The 20,944-nt window shown below is 32.1% G+C and overlaps 3 protein-coding genes across 3 annotated transcripts; all 3 read right to left on the bottom strand.

Annotated features, from left to right (window-relative positions):
• Positions 1-7,570: 7,570 nt before the first annotated feature.
• Positions 7,571-12,413, bottom strand: LOC126688597 (kinesin-like protein KIN-10A). Its single transcript, XM_050383353.1, has 6 exons — positions 11,346-12,413; positions 10,304-10,459; positions 10,106-10,213; positions 9,911-10,021; positions 8,204-9,820; positions 7,571-8,036 (listed from the first exon to the last, which is right to left on the bottom strand). The coding sequence occupies exons 1-6, from the start codon at positions 11,997-11,999 to the stop codon at positions 7,812-7,814; spliced, it is 2,871 nt and encodes a 956-aa protein (XP_050239310.1). The 5' UTR covers positions 12,000-12,413; the 3' UTR covers positions 7,571-7,811.
• Positions 12,414-14,175: 1,762 nt separating this feature from the next.
• On the bottom strand, positions 14,176-17,084 carry LOC126688596 (plastid-lipid-associated protein 6, chloroplastic). The gene is made up of 4 exons (XM_050383352.1): positions 16,668-17,084; positions 15,326-15,562; positions 14,708-14,834; positions 14,176-14,587 (listed from the first exon to the last, which is right to left on the bottom strand). Exons 1-4 carry the CDS (start codon positions 16,926-16,928, stop codon positions 14,373-14,375), a joined length of 840 nt encoding a protein of 279 aa, XP_050239309.1. The 5' UTR covers positions 16,929-17,084; the 3' UTR covers positions 14,176-14,372.
• Positions 17,085-19,142: 2,058 nt separating this feature from the next.
• Positions 19,143-19,766, bottom strand: LOC126690134 (uncharacterized). Its single transcript, XM_050385267.1, has one exon. It carries the CDS (start codon positions 19,764-19,766, stop codon positions 19,143-19,145), a length of 624 nt encoding a protein of 207 aa, XP_050241224.1.
• Positions 19,767-20,944: the final 1,178 nt, after the last annotated feature.

The following is a 20,944-nucleotide window of genomic DNA, read 5'->3' as shown; positions in this document are numbered from 1 at the left end:
CCCATTGGTGACAATTTTCAACGTCATCAATACCTTTAAATCCCACCAAGAGCCTTGTGATTTAGTGATATCATCTCGTTCTTCCCATGGGAAGAACCTATGTTTGAATGTCCCCTTCCCCCACATAGGGGGTGGTATACAGTATACACCCCATCTACTCCTCCCCTTGATTAGCAACAGAACTATCTTCCTATAAGAATCTTCTTAACTTAAAAATTGCATATAGAAGCAGAGCCAAACATAACGCTAGTTGATTCACAAAGCAATTCAATACATCAAATAGTGTCTAAACCCAAGATCGCCCCGACCAATTTGACCAACCAAGATATCCCAAAACAGATAATAGAATTCAGCAACCAAAGTTTTCGGAGACAATGATTATAGCTTCTTAACACATAAATGAGTTTAATCAAAAAAAAAAACCTCTTCATCGTGCGGGTTTAACTGGAGACTGTGTGATGAGTGCTGGTGACTACTCGGTGGTGCCATTGAGAGCGTATATAAAACCTTAAACACGTCTAACTGAGAAGTGCCGGCATGCAAAGAGTCGCTGAAGCCAAGAGAGATAAAAAGGTCCCTATCTTTCTTCTGCATAGGTTTTACTCATGACACGTTTAGTACACCGAAATGATTATTACATGAAAATAGGAATAAGTATTACAAGAAATACATTAAGTTAGAATATAATAAGTATTATTATTCATTAGTTTGGTGACCATTTAGAAATAGAATCCTGAATACGCATCCACAATTTAGTAAAGTATAAAAAGAAGATGTAATTAAATCATTTTTAAGTCAAATTTCCTAAAATACACTTATTTTAGAGTGTTCAAAATAGAGCTAATAATTAACAACAAGGAAAATTTGTTTTCTTTCCTTTTGAAGATGTGGCAACTAATGACTTTTTAGGAAATTTTTTTAATAAGTTATTACATAAGGTGAAGGAATAAATATTCAGTACTTTTGATAAGAAATAGTTATTCATCATTTTGAAGAATAGCTATTCATAAGGAATAACTATTCATTGTAATAAAAATATAACCAAACAATCGAATAGTTATGTCATAAGAATATCTATTATATTATAGTGTTTATTACAGTCTACTAAACGTGCCCTTAGTGGTGTGGTAGTTTTGATTTGGTTATAAGAAATTTTATTATTTGAACAAATTCTTTTTTTTTCTTTTTTCTTTTTTTGAGAAACAATTCGAAATCTCCTCTTTATCATTTTAGTTATATCCAATTTTATAAGATTAGTAACCAAAAATTCTATGTTACAAAAAAAATATAAATATAAAAAAGTCTTACAAATATTAATGAAATTGTCATCATGATAATTTTTAAGTCGTTTTAACTTATAAGTTTGTAAAATAGTTTGTCACTTTAGCATTTTATATTAATTAACTATGGTAATACATGTATATTTTGAGTCATTTGACATATTAATAATATGTAATGTGCCTATAAAAAAATATATATGTAATGTGCAATTTTTATCATATTAAATACCAAATTATGATTGATTATTAAAATAAATTTTATTATATTTTTTTATTATATTTTCAATTTTTTTTTATAGAATTTTAGTTGAAATAGAATTTTAAATTTCTTTTTTTTTAATGAGAAAGGAGTAGTATTTTAAATTTCTTAAAATTTAGATAATAAAGTTTTACATAAATTAAATTATCCTAACAATTAATAATATAATTATAGTTTTAGTTGGAGTATAATTTCAATTTTTTTTGAAACTTAGGATATAGAGTTTAGCTAAAATTAAACTATCTTAATAATTAATAATAAAAAAATGATAATTTAGCCACTTGTTATACTGAAAACAATCACTTGGCACAACTACACGGATTTGGATCCCGTAAATATTGCATAGGTTGCAATAGGATCTAATGCAATATGCCGCTAAGCCGTAGCTGAAACACTTTCCCCTCTAAACTCTCAAGTACTTAATGCTTGTGAGATGACAATTAAACTACAAATCCCTTGGCATTACAAAGAATAAGAGTACATTTGGTATACTAAATGAGGATTATGACAGAAATTGTAATCGTTATTACTATGAATAAAATGTGTTGTAATATAATAACTAAACATATTCATAAGTTTGGTTGTAAATTATAACATTAGAATAAAACTTAAGGCTAAAGGCCTTGTAGCTGAATTAGCACCCCCTCATGTATAAAGTGCTTAGGGGGTTTAGGGGGGAAATAGTTCAAGCTGCGGGGTTAGCAGCATGTTGTAATTATCTCTCAAAAAAAAAAAAAAACTTAAGATTTATTTTAGGAAATATCTTACTCATACAATTATATCTCCTTAAAAATTGTTATTTTTTTAATTTAAAAGAGATATGTGTTATATTTTATGATTTTTTTTATTTTTATAATTGTTAAATAGAAAGTTTGTTTATTTGGAAATATACTAAAGGTACGTTTGGTATGCTGTAATAGCTCCTGAAATAGAATAGTTATTCATGTGTAATAGTAATTCGGTCATTTGGTTACATCTTTATTACATGAATTAGTTATTACATTGGAATGACTATTCTTTAAATTGAAAAATAGCTATTCCTCTTTAAAATGGATGTAATAACTATTCCTTAATATATATAATAGATTTTAAAATTAATATATTTCCAAAAATATAAAGTTTCCTTATACATCATCTTTTACAAGCTTTCCATATATAAACAACCAAACTTATGAATAGTAATAGTTATTCCATTACAATGTTTTTTATTCCCAGTAATAAAGATTACTATTCCTAATGTAATCTACACTCATGTACCAAATGTACCCTAAGTTTTGAAATTATTACACTTACTAAGGAATAGCTAATACAACTCTTTTAACGAGGAATAGTTATTCCTTATTTTGAAAAATGAATATTCATAAGAAATAACTATTCCTTGTAATAAAAATATAATCAAACTAAAGAATAGCTAAACCATAAGAATAACTATTATATTATAATATCTATTATAGTCTACCAAACATGCCCTAAAAAAAAATTATTGTGTAAAACTTGTTAAAAAATAATAATAATAATAAAAAAAAAAAAACTGCTTTTTTTTAGACCATCAAACTAATAAGCACCTCAACTCCTTGTCTTCTTTTGGGACTTTCGTTTTTCTTTTTTCTTTTTAATGTTGTTAGGGATTTTGATAAAATTTAAACCGTTCCACTTACACACATTTTGGAAATGATATATACCACTCTGCTCATTTCATTTTTTTTTTTTTTTTTTAGTAAACAGTAATATTAGTATTTTAAATAAGGTATATAATACATTACATAACCAGAGTACAACTACAAAAGGGGTCATAAACAGCGGACACTAGACACATACAACCAATGTGAGATAAACATCCCTATTTTTTTTTTTTAAGTAAATAGTAATACTTATTAGATGTGACATTTTCTCAAACAAAAAAAAAAAGTTAGATGTGACCAACATTGAATTTCTTTACTTGCACATAAACTGTCGCAACCACACACCACAATTCAATTTCGAGTAACGTCAAGGACACATAAAATGGCACAATGTTTGGAAACCCTCCTCCCCCATTGTATATATCAAATTATCAGAAAAGAAAATGTGAGACACATGTTTGGAATCCCTAAATCCACCTCGCCAAAACCCTCATTAGGGATATAAATGAGTTAATCTATTTTTGAATGGCCCAAGCTCCATTTGGTAAAAGTTTATTTATGTTCGGTTATCTATCAAAAACAAGTTAAATTCAAGCCCAAATTTAGTCTCGACTACTAAATGAGTCAAGCTAAAAAATAACAATGTGTACTAGGCTTGTTTCAAGAATATATAATATTATATTTTTATATGTATATATGTATAAAAAAATATTATTATATATTTTTTATATTGGCTTATGTAAATTTGTAAATCAATTAATAAGATATCAAATCATTATTTGTCATTTATTGTTAGTATAATTTGTCATTTTCGCTGTACAATACAAGATTGATGAATCTAATTTTATTAAGTTTATAAGCAAATGTTGTCCTATCTAATTAACTCAAACAATATAAATTCAATTATAATTTATTTATTAAATATTAGCATAGATTTGTGAATAAATAATAAATCCTTTGAATCCTAGTGTTTATATTGAAAAAGAATAAGTTAATCAAGTAGTTCATAAACAAATTCAATTATGTTGGTAAAAAAATGAATCAAACTCAAATATGTAATATCATTTTTTGATGAGCTCAACATGAAAATTTCAAGTTGTAGTGAGGGAAATAGTCAACAACAATAAGAAGATAAGAGAGAGAGAGAGAGATTAAAAGGAAAATTGTATTACTGTATCCTTACTTCCATGAGACTAAATCATACGAATACAAGTATTTTACACAATTGTTTGACAAATACAAATTCTATTGTATAATGAATTTATTTTTGTAAGTGTCCATTGGGTTGGTACAATGCCTCAATTAAGAGGATTTTTGTAATGGGAGAGATTGCAATAAACATAATTGGAATGACATGCATAAAGTAAGTTGGATTGAAAACTAAGGAATTGTGACTAGCAACTAAAATTAAATGAACAATCCTAAACTTTTAATAATATGTTTAGTTCAACTCATTTACAACCCTACCTTTTATTATCTATTGTCTCATTTTATTTTTTGTATTAAATTTCTATTTCTAATTTGTATACATGTTTGTTTCTCAAAAAAAAAAAAAATTTGTATACATGTTTGGTTGTTGAGAAAATCATGCCATAGAAAAGAAGCATTGAAATATACACATGCAAAGTGCAAACCATTAGCTCTTTATTTAAAGGGTCTAAATTTGCTAGAGATGGGATATAAAACTCATGTTTTACACCATCCAATAAAAGATTGTCACAACAACTTTTTTTTATTTAAAACTCAATACATCCTATCACATCTAATAACATCTCAATAAACTCACAGTCAAGTTGGATTTTCAAAAGGTATCAGAATTGATTGAGTGTGTTGTGCCTATTTTTTAATATGTAATATGATGATGTGGCATGTTGAGATTGGAGGGGTAAAGCTTGGGTTTTACATCACATCCTTATTAAATTTAATCCCTTATTCAAATATAAGATTTTCTCAAACTCTACTTATGCATGGGTACAATTAAAAACAATCATAATTATATGGTTCAAATTATACATTTTTTATTAAAAGAGATCCAAATTATATGAGGTATTAGCTTACATGGTTCAAATTATATATATAATTTAATTAGTTTTAAACTCTTCGGTTTTTGCACTCAATAATTCACTTGCCACAAAAATTAAAAACTTAGATGGATATGTGGTGAAAAATTTGACTCTAATTAAAATCCAATTTAGAATCTAATTGGATTTAAACTCTTCTATTTTTTTGTACTCAACTAGTGTTTAAACTCGTACATATTAAAAACAATCAGAATTACATAGTTCAAATTTTTTTTTTATAGTAAATGTTGAAATTATACATAGTATTAGCTTACACATTTTTTAAACCATAGATTTCAAAAATATGTAATGGTTTCTCATTATTTATGTATGTGTGTATGTTTCTCTCTTTCTCTCTCTTTCCATATATATATATATATATATGTGTGTGTGTGTGTGTGTGTGTGTGTGTATGTGTGTATGATTTAGAATTTAATTAAATTTAGACTCTTCGATTTTTGCATCCAATAATACACTTGCCACAAAAATTAAAAAATTAGACAGACACGTAACGCAAAATTATACTCCAATTGAAATCCAATTTAGAATCTAATTAGAAAGGCTCTTCAATTTTTACACTCAATAATTCACTTAGCATAAAAATTAAAAGTTAGATGGGACACATGACGCACAATTGGACTCCAATTGAAATTCAATTTGGATTCTAATTAGATTTTCTCTGAACTTTAGCTTTTAAAAATAATCAAAATTATACGGTTCAAATTATACATTTTTTTTTAAGATGTTCAAATTATATATGGTATTAACTTACACTTTTTCTTTTTTTTTTTTTTGAATTGAAACTTACGCTTTTTTTAAATCATACATTTTTAAAATATGAAATGGTTTCTCATTTTTTATATATATACACATGGCGGAAAATTAGACTCCAATTGAAATCAAATTTTGAATCTAATTGGATTTGAACTCTTCGATTATTACACTCAATAATTCACTTGACACAAAATTAAAAATTAAATGAGACACGTGTGTGTCTGTATATATATATATATTTAGAATCGGCTATTAATATATATATATTTAAATGCTAAAGACAAAGTACTTTTTTCTGGTTGATTGATTTTTGTTACAGATTTTTCAGTTTAGGGATTTTTTTTTTTTTTTTTTTGATAGGCAAGTTTAGGGATCTTTTTCAATTAATTTGCATATGAAAGTGTTAAGTGTGTGTTTGTATTCAGCTTCTGCGTTTCCAAGCTGCGTTTTGCTCCTTTTTTTTTTTTTCACGCGTTTTGAGTATTGCGGTTACTGTTCATTGAACAGTAACCGCAAAAGTTGACTTTCTACAGTGAACCGTGCACTGTTTATGGACCCAAAAATTTCATTTTTTATCAATTTTTTCATTAAAAATGGGTCCCACAGCACTATTCACACATTTAAAAATTATTTTACTACAGTATTTTCAGTTTTCAGTTTTCAGTTTCAGCAAAATAAGTTCTATCCAAACACACCCTAAATGTACATACTCAAACTTGAGTTTTTGTCTTTGGTTGCTGTACTAAAATGATGAGAAATAAAGGAATTTTAAATATCTAACCTTATTTGCAATTTGGTTTATCCGGAAATTTACAACAGCATAAATAAAGTAGAGGAACCAGGTAAAAAGTAAGCAAAATTACTCTTCTTTTTTCTTTTTCTTTTTTTTTTCTTTTTTCTAGACTCGTTATTATTTAATTAGTTCTTTTAATGATAAACGAAGCGCAAAGTACGGCAGGCCTTAATTTCCACAAGTGTAACTGTGTAATTACTCTGTCTCCTTTCTGCTTTGTTAAAATAGTTTTATCTGTTTTTACTGTTTTGGGATGCAGGGATGCCATGATAGGAGCTTGTAGAAAGATGCCATAATTGAACAGTTTAATAGAACGGTAATAAAAGAGTCTGCTGACCTACATAAATTCTTAGTCAGAGCAGTACAAACGTGGGAAGGAAGAACAGGATCAAGAATGAAATAATACCAGTTAAGGATCCCAAGAATGATGAATATCAAGGTAAGTAATCGGTTTTACTTTTATATATCAAATCATACCTTATATTTCAAATGTTGGGAGATCTTCTTTTATAAGTATACATGTGTATGTGAATTTTGAGAGAATCTCCTTAAGTAAATGGATTACATAACATTTAGTTAAGGACACTCTCTCAACAGCTAATGCATATGTATAGTAGCAGTTATAAAAGGGGTTCAATCAAATTAAAACAGATATGGAAGTATGTCTTTAAAAAACAAGTCACATATATGTTATGAGGTGCATCTGCTAAATGGGTAACTGATTATGAATCTAAGATATGGAATCATAATATCCTATTGATCCATAACGAAAAAAGTGGAACTAAGTCCTCTAAAAACCAGATAATAATAAAAGCACATATATGTTATGAGGTGCATCTGCTAAATGGGTAACACTGATTGAATCTAGGATATGGAATCATAATATCCTATTGATCCATAATGAAGAAAGTTGTACTATGCACACACTGATCGATCCATGACAAAGAGAAAGAAACAAATTAATTACAATATTTCCAATACAAAAGTATGCGGCACCACTCAAATGTTCAAACATAACCTTGTTCAAACTACCTGCGAGAAGCATGAATTTGGAGCGAGTGGTAGTTTGTTTTCCAGCGGCCTCAATGGGAGTGGAGTTAGTGGGAGATGAGTCTGACTAGGGTACTGCATTCCCTTTGCAGGTCTCAAGCAAGCTAAGTGGCCATTCGACTGGTTGTTGCAAAGAGGAAGTTTAATGGCCTGTACCATTCCTTCCTTCTCCTTTGGAACTGGAGCTCCAGTAGGGTCCTATATACATACACATCCATCCCACACAAGTACAAGTTCATATTATACATCAGCAAAAGAGAGTTTCTCAATATTTATTTATCATAGAGAAAAATTATTCAAAAAATTCTATCTTAAGTTTGAAATTGCTCTATCTTAAGTTTGAAATTGAGTAAAGATTAACATACCCCAAGCACAAGAAAAGTGAATGCTTGATTGTCTGCACCAAGATGGATTTCTATCAGCTTCCTCAGGTCAGCAAGGCTTGCATCCTTTACGACCTTGAGGGTTGTAATGAACTTCCCAGGATTTTCCTTTGAAGCCTCCCATTTCAAGTGCACATCTATTAGTGAATCAGCACCATCATGTGAAGGGTTGTAGTTCTCCTTTGAAGCCAATGCCATCTCATTGTATACTCTGTTCTTGTAGATCTGTGTTTCTGTCAGTTTCTGATCTTTTACTTCTTTAACAGATGCAAGTGGATCCACAATAAGTGCGGGACTTGAGGCTCCAAACTCTGGAACAGGCATATCTTTCTGGACCACCAAATTTTCCTTGTTGAAATTTTTCACAACAGAATCATCCCCATTTTTCATTACCGGAGATAACTGAGGATCAATGGTTCCTGACTTCTTTTTTGGCGGTACTGGGGTTCTGATGTGTTGAGAGAGCTCTCTGTGATTCCCACAAAGTGTGAATATATTTTGGATTCTCAACCGTCTAGAAGATCCTGTTTCCTTAGCATTTTCTGGTTCATCTATCAATCCTGATCCCATGAGCTCTAATCTTTCCTTCAAAAATTCTTCTCTCATTGGACTTCTGCTAGGCAGAAACGGTGTTTGTTCAAATCTGTTTATGGGGCTACACTGATCAACCATACAGACCCTCTTATCCTCTACAATTTCTTTCTCCACGTCTTCATCTAGCACTTTCTCTTCATGTTCATCATCCCCTTCTACTTCTTCTTCCTCAAATACAGTGCTCAGACCAACCCTGTCACCAAATTTTGGTGCAAAAATATTATGATCCACAAGATTATCGAAAACACCTTGGATGCCAGTAGTATGAACAATCCCACCAACGTGTTTCACCTCACGAACAACTGGTTCTTGATCATCCATGTCCAAATCCATCGATTTCACCATTCCAGGATCCTCATTGTTGTACATCCCCAATAGCCTTTTGGCAAACCTGCTTCCCTCCACGTCCTTTGATGCACTTTCATCAACACTTCCATCCCTTGAACAGCACAGCTCAAACTCAATCTCCTCCAATCTCTGTCGCAGCATTTCAACTTCCTGTTGTTGCTGCAATATCCTTTCTTCCATTCTTCTCCTCTCAATTTCAACAAACTCATTGGCCATTCTCTGGCACTCATCCAACTTCTTTTCCAGCTCACGTTTGAGAATCTGAGTTTGCTCATTCACCTTTAAGTTGATCTCCTCCTCACTTGCCCCAGTTCCCTTCCCTTCCATAAGCTCAAGTCTAGCTCTTAGTGCAGTAACTTCTTCTTCTTTCTTTAGCAGTTCTTTGTGTGCTTCATTTCGCTCTTTCTCTTTAAGTTTGCTCTCCCTTTGTAGCTTAAAAATAAATTCGTCCATGGCAGCAATCCTTGATCCTAAAATGACTGCAGAAGAAGAGTCTTCAGCACCAATTTTATCCTTATTTGGTGTATGAGGACCACGAACAATGCATTTCGCCTTTGCTCCATATTCAAGGGTACAAATCGTCTTGTGTATCTCCTTAGGATCTGGGCTTGCACACAGTATCATTAAAATTTTTGACTTATCATCCTCAAAAGAATCCTTCACAGAAAGAACACAAAACCTCATAAATCAAACTTCATATGAATAATCTAAACCACCATGACTGACATTAATATGAAGAGTAATTACCTGCAGAAGCATGGTCAATTTGCTGTCTCTAAATGGCACATGAGAATCACCATTGGCAATTGATTCAACCACCCTTTTCAATGCAATGTTTCCCTGGTTGATCTTTGCTGTCTGAGATTTGAATGGAAGTTTAAAAATTAGAAAATGAACAGCAAACACGGAGGGCACAAAAACATAGGTGTTGACAAATCATACCTGCATTTTGGCCTCAAATCCAATTTGACCAGCTTGCTCTATATTTTCAGACCCAGCCATGTCTACAAGCATCAGGCGCCCTCCCACTGTTGGTACATCCAGAATTATCTGTACAGATTTGCAAAGCATGTAATTTCCAGCCACTTACAAGAATCCAGCAGAACTATTAGCTCTAAGTAAAATCTAAAGGAATTATACCATGCAGTGGCTTCGAGAACTTCGCTCATTACATAAGGTGCTTTTAACAATCCTTCGCTTCTCCACCTTTTGTATCTCTTTGGAAATTTTTCCTGCTTCATTTCCAGATATATAGGTGGCATTCTTTGCTTTCTTTCCCATTACTTCAAGTTTAACCTATAAATGCAATTCGCACATTCGAATTACTAATAGAGAACATAGTGCCCAACCAGAATTGACACACTTTAAATGCACAGAACAATGAGAATAAACACTTTAAATGGAACATTCAGATATGCACATTTGCTCAGTTTGTGATTTCAGCTCAAGAAAACAGGTCTTTTGCATATATTATACACTTGGTTTCCTTTCCTCACTTATCAGGATGCCAATTTCCACAAAAGAAGATGCACAGAACTGACCTATTAACTTAACATGTTGCAAATTCTTAAAGAAACTAAAATTCTACTAAGACACAGACCTAAGTTTATGGACACGCATTTAATTCCTGATTACATACCCTTGTAAAACAAAGGAAGCTTCAGAAATTACCCTCTAAAGAAACCAACTGCAATATTCAGAAAATCAAACGACAGTTTTTACTTAATTGGCTAACTGGGCAGTATAAAGACAACCATATTATCCCATCTACTTAATTGGAATACCATCGATTGTGAGTAAACCCAATAAAAACACCCAAAAATCCAGACATGTTGCTTTCAAGAATCAGATAGACAGATACAAAAGAACAGGAGCTTTCTAAGAGAGTACATAGTGCCCAACCAGAATCAACACAATTTAGATGCACACAACTATGAGAACAAGCACTTTTGGTTGAATTATAATTTCAAGAAATAACAATAAAGATAAACATTAGTTGATTGGCAAACTTGGCACTATAAAGACAATCATATTATCCCATTTCCAGAAAATTAACCAAAAATAACAAAAATTGTGATGCTTTCAAGAATCAGATAGATAGCTACAACAACAAATTATTCTAAATTGATAATCAGGTAAGAGCAAAAAAAAAAAAAAAAAAGTGAGCAAACCACAAAATTACCTTGGATGCACTGCCTTTAGGCCATCCAAGGCCTAATCCTCCTCCACCATTGCTTGACAAAAGGTCATAAATCTCCTCATTGTATATCTCCAAGACTGTAACTTGCACAAACGTTCCAACCCTCACAATCTCGCTTTTGCCATCACTTTCTTCCTCACCACCACCAAGAATATCCCTCAAAGACCTGTACACAATCCCCGGCTGCTTCGAGCACCCGAACATGTTGTGACTCTTGCCCGAACCCGTTGGACCGTACATCATAATGGTGCATTTTTCTCCTAACTTCACGCTGTGGATTCTTGACTCCACGAACGTCTTGTAGAAGAGATCAAGGTCTTGGTCTTCGGAAAGAGAAACCCCATCTAGGCTAAAGTCCCGGTAGCCAAAATCGGCTCGAACCCGAATGGAATGGTTGTTTGAATTAACATTCAAAACCGAAGTGGGTTTTTCTTTCCGATCTGGGTAGTCTCGTATCCGAGCGATTACTTCGACCGGGTGTTCTTGTGGGTGTGGGGTTTCTTTGGCCGGTGTGTTTGGATTCGAAGATGGGTTTGGTTTGTTTGCATTGTTGTAATGCAAACGAAGCTTGGATTGTGGTGTTTTGATCTGTGTAGGGTGGGCTTGATTTACTTTTGAAGATGGCGTGGGAGCCATTAGAATGAAAACCAAGAATTTCAAGATTGAGTTTAAAGAAGACTCCAAGAGAGACGGAGAGAGAGAAAGAGAGAAACCCAGAAAGCTGTATATGGAATTATGGATTAGAGATTTGCAGAGAGAGAGAGAGAGGTTTTGGTATTCTTGAAAAAGGAAAGAGAAAGAGAAGAGTAGGAATAGCCGAAATTGAAATGAGGGTTTTTGTTTTTTGAAGTTTAAAATAAAATCTAGCCGTTACGTTTTGCAACGACTAGTTTCTTTTGTATCAAATGGTAGGGGATGCATCATCAGATTAGATACATCAGGATTTCTATTTTTTCAAATTTGACTTTGATTTGATTAGAATGGGTTTTAATAAGTTCAACTTTTTCTACCTTTTCAAATTGACCTTCTTGTCCTGTCCCAGTTCAAGTCCAACCAAAAAAACAAATTTTCCTAGTTAAAGCATAAAGATTGGTCCGACGTGATGATGTGGGCCACACAGGTCAAAATCAGGCCCACTTGTATATTATATACAAATGACACTATTATTTAGAAGGAGCCTCTTTTTGTTTTGGGGGGGGGGGGGGGGGGGGGGGGTTGTGGGGGGTGATGCGCTAATAAATGAACATTGTGGAGTTGGTACCAATTCATTAATGAATAACAGCAGTTAGAGAAAAAATTAGCTTCCATTATATATTTTACTAGTCGCTAACCCGTGCGATGCACGGGAAAACTATTAGAAAATAATAAAGCATGCATATATTAAAAGATAATTTAAGTTCATGTGTGCTTGCAAGGGATACATACCTAAATAGTTCTTGCGGTAGAAATAAAAGCCTTATCAAATTAAAAAAAAAAAAAAAAAAAAAAAAACATAAAACTGATGTCATGGGAAATTCAGCCACATAGTAGTAATATATAAATCTCTTAAAACCTAAACCTAAACGTAAGGACTAAATATTTATGCGCCTTCTCTTGCTTTCCTGATGTATTTGGTTAAAAACATAAAACTGATGTCACGGGAAATTCAGCCACATAGTAGTAATATATAAATCTCTTAAAACCTAAACCTAAACCTAAACCTAAACATAAGGACTAAATATATAAACAAACTAACCTTACAAAAGTTGAACTTTATAAGCTAAAATTTATACCGTGAGTTGTAGATCTTGAATGCTATACCGTGCGTTTAGGGCTTCCTACATCTGGAGAGAGAGAGAGTTTGCAGAAACCAAAGAAAATCTCTCTATAGCTTAAGAAACACAATATAGTAAAATTAAAAAGATAAAATTTTCAGAGGACAAAATATTATAGATAATTTAAAAGAATTTTGGTTTAATTCTTGAACACCGCAACTCCATAAAATTCATACTAATAATAATATTTTATGATAGCGCAGTTAGAATTTTGGTTTAATTCTTGAACACTAAATTGGAAATTGATTATATGAGTATTCAATGGTGAACAAAATACTATGTATTAATTAATATATAAACAAAACTAACCTTACAAAAGCTGAACTTTATAAGCTAAAATCTATACCGTGCGTTGTAGATCTTGAATGCTTTAGGGCTTCCTATGTCTGGAGAGAGAAAGTTTGCAGAAACCGTGGCTTTATATTTCTTAACTTGAGAGAATGGTAAGGTTGCTAGGGTTTTGTAGATCTTAAATGCATTAGGGCTTCCTACGTCTGGAGAAAGAGAGAGTTTGCAGAAACCGTGGTTTTATATTTCTTAACTTGAGAGAGGGGTAAGGTTGTTAGGGTTTTGAGGAATTATAATTTTTATTTATTTTTTATTTTTTAAATATTGTGGTTTTTTAAATATTGTGCTGACGTGGAAAATTGTGGTGTCAGCAAAGGCTTCGGTTTTATATATATATATAGATTATAATTATAAGTGAGCACTAAAAATTAAGATCTATGAAGTATAAATATTCCATTTTTCAGGCAGAGGAAGGATTTAATTCTTTGCATGGAGAAAAGATTGGTAAGATTATAATTTACATTACCTCTTCATCTCATAAGTTAAAGCTTTGGAATTAATTCTTGCTAATAACTGGGCACAGATTGACCAAATCAAGCAGCAGAGATATTGGGCTTAAATACAAGTTTAGCCTAATTAAACCATGCAGCTTGCGGTTCCTCAACATCATTTGAAAATTTATGTTGACTGCACTTTACAGGCACTGCACATTTTGTGAAGAAACAGTTTCATATTATAGATTATAACTTTACAGTTTCATATTAGATCGTTCGTCACTAAACAGTATTTCTTGTGGTCAATTCGTGTATGTAAAATTTAAGATTAACATATTGAAGCAGTAACTGTGAATGCTACACATGAATCTTGAATATCGAGGCATCGTAGAGAAACCACAAATGCCAAGGTCTTATGAGATAACAAAAACCCTAAGCTCGTCTCTGTCTCCTCTGGTGACGCGGATATCTGTGTCAAGATAGGTTACTTCAAATTCACCACTGCCTGGATTCGATGGAGGCCTTAAAGCATCTGGAATTCGTGGTAATTCTAATGGTGGCAGTTGTGATAAGTTTCCAGTGGTCTTTACAGTTGTCTTCTCGAATGTGATTTTTATCTTTGCAGATCCTATTCTCAGTAAAAATGGAAGCTTAATCAGGCTGATCGTTTTCTTCTTTACCACTCAGATAATCATAAAGAAGTAGAGATAAATCAATTGCAAGATATGAGCTTGGAAAGGGAACCAACCTATGACTTCAAATTTGTGGGCTAATGTGGCAGTCACTTCAACAGGTGGCAGAGGCCATGGAGCACCTAATTCAAGCTCTGCTATATTATCAAAATCTTTACTTAAGATGTCAATCCGTTGAAAAACCTAATTACAACAGAAAACATACATTTAGATGGTAGGTCCATAATAAATTTTTAGAAATCTATAAAAGGTTAATCTTAAGTGTGATGCCTGGATGTATGCAATATGAACCCAAGAAAAAAGTAGGTTAGGTTTATATGTTAGAATTTTAACATGGTCAGAAGCATTTGGAACATCCAAGTTGAGCAACTAGCACTCGGCTGATTCAATTATTTGTTTCCAGAACATGCTAGAAGTCTCCAGCTTGGATTATCTAAAATTGAAGATAATGAAGAAGAGGAAATATCTCTTCAAATTATTTACTCTTAATTGATTGCCATACATCCATGTAAGGCACTTGAAAACTCTGTTCCTCAAGTCTAAAGTAATTCATAATATAGCCTTCAAAATGGCATTGCTATGTTCATCCTCAGTCATAAATATAATACTAATAACAAATATAATAATAATACCACAGTACATGAGAATATAATAGAGCAGTTTTGGTAGCACACCTGACCAAGAGTTACAGGAAGTAGCCTTCCTGTGGGCAGTCCAGGACGGCTTCCACCAAGAGTACGAGATGAGAATGCACTGCTATATATCAGTTTCCATCTCCCTTGCAACATATCAAGATCAACTGAGAGGTCCACCAGCCCTCCAGCATCTTCAAGCTCCTTGGCAGCAGCATCTGCCTTTCGCAGATCATCCTCATCTGCAGCAAGACCTCTATTCAGCCCAGAAACAGCACTCTGCATTATATCACCCATACATGTTAAGGAATTTGGAAGGTTTCTTTCCACTATCAAATAGGAAATTCGTTCCATCATAAAAGTATTTACCATGATATAATTTCTCTACGTGCACTTCAATGTTTATATGTTACCACTTTCAAAAAAGTGTCTCCAATTCTAAAGATAGGCTTTATATGAAGCACTAAAATTAACTGTACTCCAGGGAAGATACAATTGAACATGTTAGAAGGCATCTCTTATTTCCAACATCTTAGAAGGGTTTTAGGAATTTGATGCAGGAAGCACAGCCAAAATAATTTCAGACTTTGCTATTTCAGATTTTCTTCCAGATTACTATTTGAATTTTGAACTAGATTTATTTTTAAATTTTGAATTTGGCTTTAATGTTGTTGAGGGTTTTTTGGGATGTAATTGTGCTTTAATGTAAATGTTGAAGCCGGTTAAAAAGAGGCTCTAGTATGGTTTGAAGTAATGCAATTTGAATAAAAATTTTCTCGTCAAAGATGTTTCTCTAAGCTTAGTGGTAATTCCAAGCACCCTAGAGTTTCACGCAGATTCTAGAAGGTCAAGCCTAGGATTTGACAAAATACCTGATCAATCTTTATCGGAAATTAAAGAAACTAAGTAGCGAAAATGATTTTTAAACCAAGTGATAGCGCCCAAATGATTTGTATGAAATAGGATCATGTCAACCTAATTAGATCGTTCAAAGTTCAAACCGATTAATCGACATCAATGAACAGTGACATAATACATAGCAGAAAGCAAGGAAACCAGTAATACCCAATTCACAATTTTCATCAATTCAAAAAAGCATAACTGAGCACATAACATCAAAACCAATAACGGGCATAAGCAATAGAACCAAGTTAAACAATGCTGCCCCTACAATTAATCAGGATACAAAGTTACAAACCCATTTCAACTAAATTCCAAAAAAAAAAAAAAAAAAAAAAAAAAAAAGCACAACAAGATCCAATAAAATACGAAGTACCCAAGTGATTATTTATAAGTATAAACGCAAAACTAAGCAGAAAACAACTATATGAAGAGAAAAACAAACAAAACTCACAAATGGTTAATCTGTTATTAAACGAATTACCAGTAATTTGAGCTTCAAAGACTCATTGAGCTCAGACTTGGGTTCTGATGGTGGAGGTGGAGGTGGAGGGTCAATTACAGAAACCTCGTCCAGAGTTGATCTTGGGACAAGGCTTCGCTTAGCTGAACGAGACCATCTTGGAGAATGGACTGTGACAGTGTGAATTCTGCTGGGACTAAAACATGTAACAGAAGAAGAAGGTGATAACGATGGCGATGGTGAGAGAGAGAGAAACGTTGGCAGAAGAGAAAGAGAGGCCATGGGTGATGGGTATGTGGGTTTTGCTTGCACAGTGCGTGTGAGTGTGTGCTTGTGGCTTGAAAGCTTTTTGTTTTTGTTTTTTGAAGACTTGTGGCTTGAAAGTTAGAGAGTTGAGAAGAAGAAAGAAGACAAGTTAGGAACCAATGGTATGAGAAGAAACGATTTCAGTTTTATCTGTCATCGTTTGGATGGTCTGTGACCATTTTTGTCATGAGTAGAATCTTCTGTTTAGATCCCGTCACTATTCTATCTTTTATGTGTCGGTTGGCATGGATAATGTTTTAAGATTTTTAAGAATATTTAAAAATTATCATATCTTGTTGCAAATCACACTAGAAAATGAGATGCCACGAGAATCTGGATTTTTCTTTTAAATCTCTCTCAGTGAGAAATGTGGATTCCCTTAAAACAGGTGGGTATCGAGATTCTCAAACTTAAAGAAAATTGTATTTTTTATAAATTGACAATTTTAACCATTTTTCCTTATCATTTAAGTAATTGTATTTAAAGAATCTTAAAAGATTCCCAATGAAATCAAACATAAGAATTGTTACATTCTTAGGCATCTAGATTGCAAGGAATCACATTCTTAGAAATCTGGATGCTAGGAGTAATGTGGATTCTCTCGTACCAAACGTCGCCTTATGGGTTGTGTTAATGGGCACCGTAAGTTGCCGTTAACAACAACTTTTTACACTTTCTTTTTTTAATTTTTGTAACTTTTTGTCATTTTTAGTAATTTTTTTATTTATTTTTTAAAATGGTCACTGTTTATTTATTGTGATGAAATGGTATTTTCAAACTATGTTACTTTAAATAATTCAATATTAAAAAATATACTCTTATTTTGCAAATTTTGTCGTGGCTAATAGGCTAACCTGGATTCCTTTTTTTAATTGATTTATTTTATAATTCATATTAAATATTATAAATTTAAATGTATATTCATTTAAAACTTTAAATGACATTACACCATCAAATCTATGAAATAAAATTTTAATTAAGAGCATTTTCATCAGGCGTTGTAAAATAATGTTTTTTTAACATATCAAAAAGTTACTTTTTTTTATTTTAAGACACCACTTTACAATACACCATATATAAGATATTCTTTTTTTTTTCCACTTTATTTAAATATTCTTTCTTAATTCTTATTTTATTCTTTCTTTATTTTTTGTTCCTATCTGTCATATTTTCAAATATTCGTCTTATTCTAACGGTAACATTTTCAAATAAACGTCTTATTCTAATGGTCATATTTTTAAAAGTCCATATTTTCATAACAAGCATTTTAAATATATATATATATATATATATATTATAATGATCATACTTCTAGAAATCCATTTTTTCGTGACAACAATGTTTTTGGATTTTTTTTTTTTTTTTCCTTAACAATCACATGAATTTTTTGAAGAGAATGATAGATGCAATGGAAACTCATATCTACTTTAAATGAACTAAACTATCAATCTGTGAAAAACTATATTCATAAAATATAAACTAAACTCTGAACCGGTTATGACTCATATCAAAAGCTGAAAACATATTTATAAATGCAATCTAAAAGCCAACCTATCAAGTTGAAGCTGTTTCTATTAAACTAAACCACCAGTGTAGTCCATAGAAAACTTACACACATAACTCATATCCAATAACATTGACTCACACAGAAAACCCATTGAATTCAACAAAGTTAAGCTTGCCACTTCCTTGATGACAAATGGTACTTAAACTTAACACAACAAAACAATTGACCGGTACTTAAACTTAACACAACAAATCAACATAGCCAATGAGTTTTAATGGTAGCTTCATAAACAAAATGAAACAAATAAACCAAATCAAAAGTTTTAATGGCAACTTCATAAAGAAGAGGAGACAAATAAACAAAACCAAAAGTTTTCACAACTCTCCTTGTAACTGCCATAAATGTTCAACGAGATTCATTTGGAGTTGAGAATGAACTTCTTGGTCCCTATTCCTAATGCATCGACGAACTTGAATGAACTCCATAAATTCATTTGTTGGCTCACGTGACATTGGTGTACACGAAATCTCATCACTTTGTTCATAATCTAAGTCCACTGCTTTAGCTTCATCTCACTCATCTTCAATAATCATGTTGTGGAGAATTATGCATGCTTTCATAATGTCTTGTAGCATTTCATGATAGAAAAACCATGTAGGTCCATGTGCAATTGCAAATCGTGCTTAAAGCACTCCAAATGCACGCTCTACATCCTTCATATATGCCTCCTGAGCTTTTGCAAATAATTTTCTTTTTTGTCCTAGTGGAGCTAGGATTGTCTTCACAAATGTTAACCACTTTGGATATATGCCATTGGCAAGATAGTATCCCATTGTGTAATCATGACCATTGATTGAGTAATTAACTGTAGGAGTACGTCCTTGTGCAAGCTCAAAAAATATGTGAGACCGCTCCAACACATTAATATCATTATTTGACCTAGGTAACCCAAAAAATGAGTGACATATCCAAAGATCATATGAAGCCACTGCTTCCAAAATAATAGTTGGCTCACGAATATGACCACAATACATCCCTTTCCATGCAGCTGGACAATTTTTCCATTTCCAATGCATGCAATCAATACTTCCTGACATGCTTGGAAATCCACGGTTTTGGCCATGGGCTAACAATTTAGCAATATCTTCATTATTTGGTGACCTCAAGTATTCCTCTGAGAAAATAGCAACCACCGTTGCAACAAATTTTTTCAAACTCATCATTGCAATGCTTTTTGCTATTCTCACATATTCATCCATAAAATTAGCTGTTACTCCATAAGCAAGTATCCAAAGTGCAACGGTCATCTTTTGAAGGGGAGATAGACCAAACTTTTTGGCATTATTTCTTTTTTGGATAAAGTAAGGTTTATGAGCTTCTACCTTAGATAGGATTCGGAGCAGAAGAGAACGTCTCATTCGAAATCTCCTTCGAAATACTTTGGGAGGATATACAAGTACTTCGGCAAAGTAGTCATCATAAAGCCTTTTATGGCTAGCCAAATGATTACGGTTGATATACCGATAACGTTTACGTTGTGATGTCGAACCCATAAGAAGTTGTATAATTATCTCATCTTCATATGAGTCATCATCAAGCAATTCACAAAAAAAGAATGACCCATGGAGATAAACTAGAAGAAAATATTGGAAAACAATTATCAATATAGATGCAAGAAACATAATATGAAATGAAATTGATAACTTTAAAAGAAGATTTGATCATTATGTATAGAATATAAAAATTTTCTTTAAATAAAAACGCGGCCTAAGATGAAATCCTTTCCTATCTTTTTCTAGCACTAAGAATTGTAAACCAATGGATACATTTCAAAAACAATTAGAAAAGCCCAACAGTCAAGACAAGCATAGAAACTATAAGAAAATATAACCAAAAAAATGTATATAGTATATAATCTATGTAGGTGTATACTTTGCAAACATGCATATATGGAACAGACTTATCAAGACATGGCTCAGTCTTCAGTGATATAAAAGTATCTATAAGATTATCTCTTATCCAATGCTAACATAGATATATTCCATAATACTGATATAGTGCATCCATTCTCTACACAATCACAATCTCATGCATATGCTTCAAGATTGGAACCCTCGAACTTGCTCAAACTAGCACTTCCATTTTTCAATGCACACACCAATAATAATGATTCATTATTTTAAACCACACACCAATAATAATGATTCATTATTATTAAACCAAATAAGGCCAAAATTTCCTCATTTTAAAAGTACTTAGAATAGTTATTGATGATAATTTAAGATTTATAACTAGAAAATACATAATTATAGGCAACACAAATTCTATAGTAATATAAAATTAAACATAGAAAATACACGACATTTTATATAAGCTAAAATGATAGGATTACTTAGATGCCAGTGGCCTTATAGAATCTACAACGAAATTACATAATAAAAGAGTCAACACCTTTTGCTAAGATCACAAAATACATATCAAGGCC

Source organism: Quercus robur, chromosome 6 (assembly GCF_932294415.1).
Source record: "Quercus robur chromosome 6, dhQueRobu3.1, whole genome shotgun sequence".
Lineage (NCBI taxonomy): Eukaryota > Viridiplantae > Streptophyta > Magnoliopsida > Fagales > Fagaceae > Quercus > Quercus robur.
The sequence above is the reverse complement of the archived record's forward strand: the minus strand, read 5'-3'. Positions and strand labels throughout refer to the sequence as shown.